Source organism: Lycorma delicatula, chromosome 6 (genome assembly GCF_047948215.1).
Source record: "Lycorma delicatula isolate Av1 chromosome 6, ASM4794821v1, whole genome shotgun sequence".
Lineage (NCBI taxonomy): Eukaryota > Metazoa > Arthropoda > Insecta > Hemiptera > Fulgoridae > Lycorma > Lycorma delicatula.
In genome coordinates this window covers 164,043,904-164,056,509 of record NC_134460.1, presented here as the reverse complement: position 1 = coordinate 164,056,509, position 12,606 = coordinate 164,043,904, and the positions used below count along the sequence as shown (strand labels likewise).

The 12,606-nt window shown below is 33.5% G+C and overlaps 1 protein-coding gene across 3 annotated transcripts in view; it reads right to left on the bottom strand.

Annotated features, from left to right (window-relative positions):
• Positions 1–11,776, bottom strand: part of LOC142326463 (ATP-binding cassette subfamily G member 4) — a 125,659-nt gene extending 113,883 nt beyond the window's left edge. The window contains exon 1 of one of the 3 annotated variants that reach the window (XM_075369024.1): positions 11,511–11,776. In XM_075369024.1, the coding sequence (XP_075225139.1) occupies positions 11,511–11,539 (29 nt within the window). In that variant the 5' untranslated portion in view covers positions 11,540–11,776. Of the gene's footprint in view, positions 1–5,693; positions 6,060–11,510 lie in introns of those variants that run through there. The other 2 variants (XM_075369023.1, XM_075369022.1) reach the window with 2 other exon arrangements.
• Between the last annotated feature and the right edge of the window lie 830 nt (positions 11,777–12,606).

Sequence of the window (12,606 nt, the reverse complement as noted above, 5' to 3'; positions counted from 1 at the left end):
GTCGCCGGGGTTGAGGATCACTGCGGTCTCCCTTCTGTGCAACTTGGCTTCCTTTCTCCTGTCTGGTGACACAGCGGTGCGGCATGATGCCGAAAGGTTGGTATCGGACATGTCGCTGACAAGAGGAGGGGGTTTAGTCGGATCGATTTGGTTGGAACGGGCGCGTTGTGGTATTTGCGAGCAGATTTTTTGGCCTCCTCCTACGTAAAACCAAAAAAATCTGATGTGGACACCACATGACTTTCTTGTACGCCTATTAAATTACATAAACGTGTGAAAATTACATAAAATTTGATTTTATTAATAACTTGGGATATTTTTTTTTTTTATTGTTATTATTGAATTATTATTTATTGTAAAACGTTTTTCCAATCGGATTAATAAATCAATATATTTAAATTAAAAAAAGGAGATGACTCGAAAGTGCCTTCCCTTGTAAGATCCACACAATTCATTACTTAAAATATTATCTGGTTATAACTCTGGAACCGATAAAAATAAGTACCAATTATGATATATATCGTTGAAAAGCTCTCGATGAGGGCTTATTACTGCGGTTAATAAAAAATCAAAAATCCGAATTATTTTGGATTTTGAGCTTTTTTGGACATTTTTGGTCCAGTCGTATGTAATCAAAAGGGATGGGGCACAACTAGATGTTACGACAGTCCTAAATCCAAAATTTCAACATCCTACGGCTAATTGTTTGTGAGATATGCGAGATGCATACGTACCTACGTACAGACCTCACGCCGAAACTAGTAAAAATGGATTCAGGTATGGTCAAAATGGATATTTCCGCTGAAATCTGGAAACCGAAATTTTTCGTAATCACAATAAATCCTTTACTTCGTACAAAAAAGTAAAAACAGAAACGCTACCCTTTCGCCACAACGATACGAAGAATAATATATTCTAACATTCTATAAACAGGAAATTCAGTTCGCTTCTCGTCCGTGTGATAACTATACCTATATAATAATACCGGGAAGTAGATAATCAACAGTATAACAATTGCTAATTTCTTAGTTTCAGAACAGGTTTTTTGCATGAAAAACATTTATAGATTTTAACGTAGAAATATTTCTCGTACGTGGAATTTCATACAACACAATTTTTAGTAATAAATTTTATACGAAATTAATCGAAAGTAGAAAATAATACATACCAGGCTTAAAAACATAATTTAAGTACATTACTTTACAAGATGGCGCGTATATTATGAAAATGATATACAAATTAATTTTGATCGGACAGTCCAGAAATAAATAAATACTTTATCGAAGAAGATCACAATTATATACAACGTCAAGAACAATATTCGCAAAGATGACAAAATAAGAATGATCTACAATATTCTCGGAAACATCAAGGAAACCCGTAGCGGCGTAAAAAAATATTAAATTAATATTCGATATAGTAAGTTTATTATAATTCATATCGATACGGCGTTATTTTTAAATATTAATAATAAAAGGTTAATGAAACCGTATCAGTATTAGGCTATATAATGCAACAATTTGTAAGATTACTACTGAAAAATTGTTCTATATAAATATACTACTGAAGTGCATAGACAGTACGTCTGAAAAGATCCCGAACTGAATTTCTGTAGTCGATACAAATATCGCCATCTTTCGGACGACCGTGGAAGTACGTAGTACGATATCTGACGAGTACGCAAAATGTCATCACGTTTCGTCACTCCAGTCTCGAGTTCTATTCGGCCGCGTACGTCGCGTTCATGTGACCGTGTGCTAGTTCCCGACATGAAAAATAGAAGCGCGATAAAATTTTGCGTTCGACTTTCGTTGAAACTTATTCTACGACACAGCAAGCGTTCGGTGATGAAACCGCATCTCGTACTACAACATACACGCGGTGGAAGCGGTTTAAAGACGGTTGGATGACGACGAACGAAGCGGGAGACCGTCAACAGCTATTCACGACGAAAACGTTGCGAAAGTGCGCGCGCTCCTGTTCGAACAACCTCATCTTACCCTTCGGACCGTAGCAGAAAGAACTAAACATCGGTAAGGACGCGGTGCGTACCGATCTAACAGAAAAAATTAACCGCCGAAAGGTGTGCTCTCGTTTCGTTGCACACTTCTTGACCGAACAAAAACAGGTGCGTCTTTCTCGCGCTCAAGACTTCGTTCAAACTGCCGATAGCGACCCGAATTTTTTGCAAACGATTGTAACTAGGGATGAAAGCCGGTGCTTCATGTACGACACACAAACGAAGCGACAATCCGCTGCTCGGTTGAGTTTTGAAGCACAAAGACCGGCGAAAGGCAGGCGGCAAAAATCAAGAATGAAAACGATGTTGATTGCATTCTTCGACTAAAAAGGCCTCAATTATCACGAATTCGTCCCGACCGGTCAAACCGTGAATCTTAAATTCAATTTGGAAGTAATGAAACACCTGATGCGTCGCATTCGTTGAATCCGGTTGGAATATCCCGACACACGTGGCAACAGTTTTAACATGTTATTACACCGAAAATCAAATCACCGTCTTATCCCATCCGTCCTACTCACCCGACTTGGCTCCAGCAGACTATTTTCCCAAAAACTCAAGTCGAAGATGAAAGGCCGCTTTTTCGACTATAATCCGTCCATCCAAAGGACTTGCAGCGCCGGCTCCGAAACGAGTTTATAACTAGAAAAGGGTTCTTCGTAGAGGGCTGATGCGAGTATATTCGTTTATCTTTAAATCTGTACTTTCTTTTTAATTTAGTTCGGAAACTTTTCAGACATATAATGTGTATGTTAAATGAGACTTATTTTAAAGAAATTTACCGATACTTTAAAACATTATTTATTAAGGAAAAAAACAGCAAACCAAGTATAATGCGGCCTTTATCGCAGAACTAAGTAATATGCCGCACGGTAAATGCGATACCATTCAGCCGCTTTATTAAAGTAAATTTTTTTTTCAGACCGAAACAATACTCGTATTTTTATTTTCTTGTACCGAGTAAAGGAAGTACTGCGATAACGAAAAATTTAGATTTTCAGATTTCAACGAAAATATCCATTTTTACCATCCCTGAATCCATTTTGACTAGTTTCGTCGTGACGTCTGTACGTACGTATCTCGCGTAACTCAAAAACGATTAGCCTAAGAACGTTGAAATTTTAGAATAAGGACTGCTATAACATCTTGTTGAGCACCTCCCCTTTTGATTACAATCGACAAGACCAAAAATGTCCAAAAAATGCCCAAAACCCAAAACATTTGGATTTTGGACCTTTTCTTAACTGCAGTAATAAGCCCTCACTGAGAGCTCTTCAACGAAATATCACAAGCGGTACTTATTTTCATCGGTTCCAGAGTAATAGCAAAATGAAATTTTAATTAATGAAATATTTGGATCCTACAAGGGGAAGGTAGATACATCGGTTCGAATCATACTTCATTTCCTTTTCTTTTTTTTCTTTTTTTAATTTAAATATAACGATTTATTATTAATTATTTACCTCGGATTATAACAAAAAATCTTACAATAAATACTAATTCAGTAATAACAATAAAAAAAAAAAATATGAAAAAATCATAAGTTATTAGCGAAATAAAATTTTGTGTATTTTTCATTTTAAAAAAATGTTATATCTTATAATGAGCGTACAAAGAAGTCATCATGCGGTGTCCATATCAATTTTTTTTTAAACAAGATACCTTGTATCTAATATAACTAAATACTAACATTTTGTATTTTAAATTAATAAGCCGACTCTCTTTTTTCTTCCTAAACAATTTATCAATAATATCTGAAACATCATAATCTGTATAAAGACTCAAAATTATCTTAAGTAACTAATTTTTAAAAATAATCACGGATGCAAGCGGCAAAGGTAAATGAAATTCTAATCGTTAGGCCGTACAAAAACTTGCATACTAATTCAGAACGAGTTAACAACCCTTTGAATAAACCTTACTAAAAAAATAATAATATATACTTCTATCAAATATGTCATCTCTTCGACCACCATCAAAAAATTACGATACATTTTCAACATTTAAAAACGGGTTGTCAAATCATCGTTTGGCGACCACAACTATATACCGCGTAGTTCAGTATTAAAAATGTTACCTTATCTTTTGCAATCTTTTCTACGAACAATTACTTCTTCGAACCACCTCCACTATTTAGACAGACGGAGGAACTATTTTCGTGTAAGTACACATTATTTCGGCTAACGAAAAGCGCCTTAATAATTCCTTTGCGTTTTTAATAAATTACAGAACTGCTTAAATTAATCTCTCCACCAAAAAAAAGGAGATGAAGTCGGATTTGAACCGATGTGCCTTCCCCTTGTAAGATCCAAATATTACATTAATTAAAATTTTATCTGGCTGTAACTCTGGAACCGATGAAAATAAGTACCGCTTATGTGATGCATCGTTGAAAATCTCTCAACGAGGACTTTATTAAAAAGTCCAAAATCCAAATTTTTGGACACCTTTGTTTCAGTCGATTGCAAACAAAAGGGGAGGTGCACAACCAGATGTTACAACAATTTTAAATCCAAAATTTCAACATCCTAACGTTAATCGTTTTTTGAGTTATGCGAGATACATGCATACGTACGTACAGACGTCACGCCGTAACCGAGTAGTTACGGATATTTCCGTTGGAATCTGAGAACGAAAATTTTTCGTGTTCACAATATTTCCTTTACTTTTACAAAGAAGTAAAAAAGAAAAACTTACCGCCTCGGTGAATTTTTAAATAATACTATTTAGCGCGTTAAAAAAATGAATTTTCTAAACTTTCGTTTAACTTATACGTAAATAACTACTCAAATAATTTTTTTATCGCTTTTTAAATTATACATTTTATATATTTACAACCTTCACGTAATTTATCACGGTACCCGTTGACTCGTCCGGATAAATTTTGAAATACATCCTTTTTATTAACAGAGTAGCATATCTATCGGTTTCCGACTATATGAATATTATAAATAGGTAAATTTTTACAAGTTTATTTTTCTCAAGATAGTTACGGCCCGAACTGAAAAAATCAATATTTAAAACCACCGTATTACTGAAATCTATTCAGAAAACATAAATCGGCCTCAATAAGTAGTTTAAGAGAATTAAATCTCGTGATTTGATTTGATAATTGGAATACACAGAAGTAACTTTGAAACTTCCTAGATCTAAGATGGCCTCTCGCTAGCGGTCGACCGGTGTTCTGAAAAAAACACGCAGAATTGTTGCGCAGAATTTCAAATTGATGACGGTAACTTTTAACGTAAGTTCAATCGATTAGTTACAAGTCAAAAGTAACTTATTTCCGCGCGTTAATTCGATAACATTTATCAAATAAGTAATTATCTTTAGACTTTATTTTATTTTCAGGGGTATTATTGTAACGCGATTCGTTAAATTAAGGCTGATAATCTGCTTACTGTAACGATAAATCTATAAAGAACGTACGCGTTTTGTAAAATTAATATATTATATGTATTTCTAGACGTTTATTACATAGTTTTACTAATTCCTAACGGAAACTACAATATAATCGTGCAAAATGTAAATAATTATAAAATTACAATGTTTCCAAAGTGATAATACACACGTTTAGGCGCACACGGATGTCCGTGTACGACATCAAAACAAGACAAAGCGAGCCTGTTACAAAACAAGTTACGCTGTTCATAAAAGAATAAAACAAAACTACCTAAGTATAATATTGTATGAAGTGTAGCCACACGTTATTATTCGTTTACAAATTGCACGATTCTACTGTTAAAACAACTACAAAAAAAATACAAATATTATTCCAATATACTCAGAAAGATAAAAGCTGGTGCGCAGACCGACGATTTAAATTTAAAAACAAAAACCGGCGGCGAGATTAATAAACACTCCCGAACACAAAACTATATTTTTATTTGAACACGATCACACACGACTAGCGCATTCACCGACAGGCACCGTACGACTAACAAATAAACCGATTTACGAATACTGGTAATGAATGATAAAATATGATAGCAATGCGCGACGCACGCGCAGCAGATGAATCCCAGTAAGACGACGGAGATGATGACAGCCGATAGTACCACCACCGTACCGGCTAACCTTGTATTAAAACACTGCTGCCAATTCATAAACATACACATTCCCCTCGATAAATTAAAAATTAATTTTTAAATACATTTATTTGTATAGCGGAGAATATAATTAATAATAAACTAAAGTACAACCGAACAACAGTAGTCGGTAAAGGTAACGAAAAATCAGTGCGCTTAGATAGTAGAAAGTATAATTTGATGAAAATAATAATGACAGATTTAAATTAATGATGTTTTCGACATTTGGAAAAATACAATTTTTTTTTTTTAAAACTGTAAATATGTGAACCATTTAATAATAATAAATCCATTCATAAATGAAAGAATCAGTCGATAATTTAATATGTAATTAAAAGAATCATTAGAAATAAATAATATATAATTTTTTTTTTTTTTTAAATAAGTTCAAAAATATTATCGATTCAAGAAATGATAATATCAATTATATCAAGATCCATATATAATTTTTTTTGAGTTCATTTCCTGTCTTCCATGGATTCTACACTAAATTTCTCAGATAGCCTCTAAGGTTTACAACTAATTTAAGGTTTACAAGAATTGTTTTGCGGTCCTGCACAAAAACCAAAAAACAATCGATACGATTAAAACAGACTTTGTTCGATTATTATCACATCATAAATCTGTAATACTTAAATATGCGGCTTATCATCGTGAAATCTACCCGCTGATCTCTATATAACTGGACGGGGGATCTTTGGCGTAAACTATAATTAAGTGTTCAATATTGAAGCGTACTCCAGCGCCACAGAACGAGCGGCTGGGAACTAAATAAAAACGTTGTACGCGACTGTATTCGTGATTGTAGGGGCATTTATTTTATTCAAGTCGTAACCAAAGGAACGGTAATTTTCGCAACAGTGGCAGTAATTTACGGACAGTGGTAAAAAATTTATTAGGATCAGATATATACTTTACACAGAGATCACTGTTCAAAATAAAAAAAAGAGCACTTCTGCTGCATCGGTTTAAAACACAGTTTTATCCCTATTTTTACACTAACCTCTGCGCATGCGCCGTTTCATTTTATTTAGTTCTACCACTCGTATGCGGGCGCTAGTTTACGCTTCAAATTTTACCGATTCCAATACGCGATCCACTGTCCAGTTATATAGAGATCAGTGTGTATACCGTACCGTTGTGTATATTATTTGTAAGTTTATTGTTAATTAGACAAGGTTAGCGAGCGTTAGGTTAAGATTGACTTACCCTAATCCCGGTCAGGCATGGCATTTTCACACAAGTTATATATAATTCATCTCATCCTCTGAAGCAATGCCTAACGGTGGTTCCGGAGGTAAAAAAAAAAAAATTGACTACCGGTTTCCGCGGCGCGAGTGGTAGCGTCTCTGCCTTTCATCCAGAGATCCCGGATATGAATCCCTGTCAGGCACGCCATTCTCACACGCTACAAAACTTCCATTTAATAGCGGTCCCGGAGGCTAAAAAAACAAGTTTGGTTAGGTTATGTTGATATCGTTCACGGAAACGACGTTACCTAACCAAACTTATTTTTTGTTCAACCTCCGGGTCCACCGTTAGGCGTGCTTCAGAGAATGAGATGAATGATTTGTAGCGAGTGTGAAAATGCCATGCCTGACCGGGATTCGAACCCGGGACCACCGGACCTAACCAAACTTAACCTCTTCTTTCTTTTCCTGTTTAGCCTCCGGTAACTACCGTTTAGATAATACTTCAGAGGATGATATGTATGAGTGTGAATGAAGTGTAGAGTCTTGTACATTCTCAGTTCGACCATACCTGAGATGTGTGGTTAATTGAAACCCAACCACCAAAGAACACCGGTATCCACGATCTATTATTCAAGTCCGTGTAAAAATAGCTGGCTTTACTAAGACTTGAACGCTGTTACTCTCGACTTCCAAATCAGCTGATTTGGGAAGACGCGTTCACCACTAGACCAACCCGGTGGAACCAAACTTAACCTAATGCTCGCTAACCTCGTCTAATTGACATTTAATCTATAATATTATTTACATATAAATGAAAATACTATTATTAAATATTTATACAAAAATTTTTTGTATATAATTTATAATATTATTTAAAATAAATTTGATGGGGTGCTAACCGATTAGGTGGGATGGCTACTTTACACCTCGTGATGATGGTAGATTGCGTACTAAAGTAGCACTCATAAATCTGTTCGCTTTCATCGGTGATAAAATAAAGAAATAATTACACCTGAGAATTTAAGCGGTAAATTTAACTAAATAAACCCAGCACCCGAGATTGAAATCCATCATTGGACAATCGATCAAGTTCAAGTTTAGAATTTACTCCCCTTATTTAAATTTATTTTTCAAAACAAAACCGTAAACTACCATGACCTAAATAAACTGCGCTTGTATTGACTGTTATTGTCATCATCTAATTCTTCCTCCTTTGGATAAGTACTAAGATTAGTTTTACACATCCTTGTTATAATTTATTTAGTTACTGCCTGTGGATCTGCTGTATTTTATCGGGTAGTGATAGTCACTACCTATTCCTGAGGATATGGTAATTCCTGCAGATTTACAAGAAACTGTTTCAAAGTTTCAGATAATGCCAGAGTAGTCGCTGAAGTGTCTTATTAATTACAGTTTAATAAACGGAAATGAATAAACCAAACTTATTTAAGATTATCATCTTTAACTTGCAATTACACAATTTTTTTCTAACAAAATAGCTGGCTAATCATTGTCGTTAGAACACTGGACTTTAGATCATTTAATTTGAAATTTGATTTTCAGCTAGTTCATTTTTTCATTTTCATTTCTTTTCATTTCATTAAAACGATGCAAAAGCATTGTTTTTGTTGCAGTATATTTTACCGTTTTGTTGCCGAAACTCAAAATTTGTATGAAAATTATTTAGTAAATTTTATTTTATTGTACAATAATTGATAGGGTCGGGATAATAGGCATGTTACCTGCACGATCATGTCTATTACCTCAACAAAGCTGTTCATCTCCATCATTTTTTACAGGGAGATAACATTCAGATTACACAGAAAATACACAATTATCCTACTGTCCTTCCATTATTTTCTCCAATGCCATATTGAATAGTATCTAGCAGAGCTCAAGTTTTGTGCTAAATCATTCAAAGGTATGTTTAATGATATATACTTCATCAGCGAATATTCACCTCCCACCACTCAATAGCATGGTTAGAAAATGTATAATTTATTTTTTTTTTTTTATGTATATGTATATATATATATTTTTGTATTAACACTAGCTACAAAAAAGTGGAAGCTGAAGTAGTAGAGATGGTTAGGTGCATATGTCTAATATCTTGACCGCTGGTTTCACTGGTGAATAAAATGCAATTATTGTTTTCAATAAAAAAATATTCAATTTTCTGCGAGTGATAAAATTTTAAGATAAAAATTATTATTTTTCATGAAAAGGGGGTTTATGCTTTATAACAATAAACAAGTGCCTAGAAATAAGTGAAAAAAGATTCCAGATACTTTGTAAGAATTATATTTGACTTAATAAGAATTATATTTGATAGATTTAAAGGCTACTATTTTCCCTTAAACAAACTAGCTGGCTTACCTTTATCACTTATTCTATCACAAATTAAATATATTTTTATTTTTTGGGTTGATGAAATTATATAGAAGCTTTGAAGCTTGTAGATGATATATGGAAATGGAATTTTGTAGCGTATGAAAAATTCCATGCCTAACCACGATTCAAAACCAGGACCTCTGGATGAAAGGCTTAGACATTACCACTCCAGAGATCAGCATTTATACGGGTGCGCGTGCGTGTGTGTGTAAATATAATATAAAGTGTTCTGTAAAATAATAGCAGAGTTTTAAATGGTTATAGCTTCAGAACAATGCATGTAGAGATGAACTGTATGTTAAATGAATGAAAAACACTATATGTGCGGAGGGTAGCACATATACGTTATGTTTCCAGTACAAACAAGCAATATGTGCACGTTAGTCTTCATGTTTACTGTGTAGAGGAAGGTTCAATGTGTGTTATGGCTTTCTATATTTAAGTCAGTTACACATGTTAGGCATGAATACAGTCGTATATACAATGAAGACCCCCCCACCACCAGCATAAAAATAACATTCAGCGATAGGATAAACAACTCAACTCAAACAGACTACTGAAGCAAATGAAACAATTGAAACAGTATGAACAAGTTTCTTGCGTATCCTTAAGAAATCTGCGCAGAAGTTCTAGACAATTGCATGAGCATTCCTAAAACAACTTTAAGCAATGTGTTAAAAAGACAGCTACGTTCACTGCGTACAAAATTCAGATGTTATAACAACTTTATCCAGAGGACAAAGTGAAATGATTTGATTTAGCTATAAACATTCTGAATATGTTGGAGCAGAATGATGATGTGTTAAACAAGTTCATTTTCAGTGATGAAGCAACGTTCCATGTTCTCCACATGCCATTATTAAACATCAGTGTGACAGTGAAAAATCAGTGTATGTGATGCGCTATTAAATGAGACAGAGTTATTGGCCCCTTCTTTTTTTCTGAAAAAACAATAATGGGTAACATCTTCCTGAATATGTTAGAAGTATCCATCATCCCAAATGCAGAAGAATTCCATTTTTCAGTTAGACAGAACTCCACATTTTACCACAATCGTGTAGGATTTTCTTAACAAAACATTTTCTCCACAATGGGTCAGACGGGAAAGGTGGATTGTCTGACCCCCATGATCTGCAGATCTTACTCCCATGAATTTCTATTTTAGGGATTACATAAAAAACACAAATGTATTCTACTCAAGTTCAAAATCTGGACCATTTAAAAGAAAGGATCACCGAAGCTGTTTCTTTTATTACACCAGATGTTCTCTGCCATGTTATGGTAAGAGGCAGAATATTGTCTTGACATCTGCAGGGTAACTAAAGGAGCACACATCAAGAACTAATAGGTAAGAAACTAGGAGTCCCTCTCCTTCATTTGATGTATATTTGATCTCTCTACAATGCTTTGTTTCAAAGCTGTAACCATTTAAAACTCCACCATAATTTTACAAACACAATGTACATTGTGTCTGTAAATATATACATATATATACGATTTTGATGTAATTTTTTTTTAATTTTTCAATTAAGTGACATTATATCAAATGATAGCAGAGTTAAAAGTACCAGGGCAAGCTGATTTGAGAACTTTACACAAACATAACATAAAATGTCAGTGAACATTACATTAAGTTATGCAAGTTAATAGTATAGACTATTTTATAACTTCTTTTATGACTTGAAAGTTATTACACAACTAAAAAATGAATATTAAATAACAAAAATAAACAATACAGCACCAAATTCAATGCACCTTAGAATGTATTTTAACATACTACAAATAAGGACAATTTAAAATAATCACCATATACACTACCTGTTGTTATTTAAGATAAATGTTTCCATTTTTTACAATAACACGAACGTACAATTGCACAGTAGTTTCACTTTTTATTAGATGAAACTGGAACAACTTGTAATTTATCTCAATAAAGAAAACCTCCACGAAACTTTGCTACATGCAGAATAAAACGACTAAGCGAATAGTACAAATTATTTTTGATAAGTAATTAATAAAGAAATAAATAACTAAAAAAAACTAAATCATAACCAAATCTACAAACCAAAATATCAATTAAAACACCAAGGCGATTTCACTTGCGGAAGAAACCAGCTGACACCATTCATTGCCAACTTAACTTGAAATATAGTAGCTGTTATATAAGCAAAACTATTTCAAATACAACGCTCATTTTATTTGCTCAAAGCTTCATAATTAAGTAAAATTTCATATTACGTATAACTTCCCATTTTCAAAAAAATATATATAAACTGTATGTTAAGACGTTTAGAAAAAAGCATCGGGAACCACGATGAATCAGTTTAATATAATTGACCAGACATTAATTTCGTCATTCACTAAAAAAACATTCTGAGCATCTGTTGTGAAAGTTAACGGTTATTATAAACAATCAGAAAGGAAATTAAAAATATTTTAAAACTTTGGACCTTATAAAAGTATTTGAAAAAGAGAAATTTACGTGATAGAAATTGTTTTCATGCTGAGTAAGCTCGTTTTGTAATTGCACGTCTAGATAAAATCTCGTTTGTTGTAACTAAGGGTATAACTTAGTTCTTAATTCTTTAAAATTTCACATAATTTAATGAATGAATCTAATGATTGTATTTATAAAATTGAGTTATGTTTAATGTTCTTGAACCTCACCTATTTCATTAATGATTGTTGTAGACTTATTTTTATAAGGAAACTAAATGCTTGCAAAAGATGTGTGCTGTCTCCAAATGACAGCACAAACTATTCTCTGTGAAATCTGCCAAAATGGATGATACAAACTACATGCATTATTCCACCCTTCAGACTTTCAAACAACAACTGGGCAAGAAACCAAAAAGAGAAAGCTGAAAATTTAACATCTTGTTTATAAGATTTTTTTCTTTTTTTCTCTCCTTAA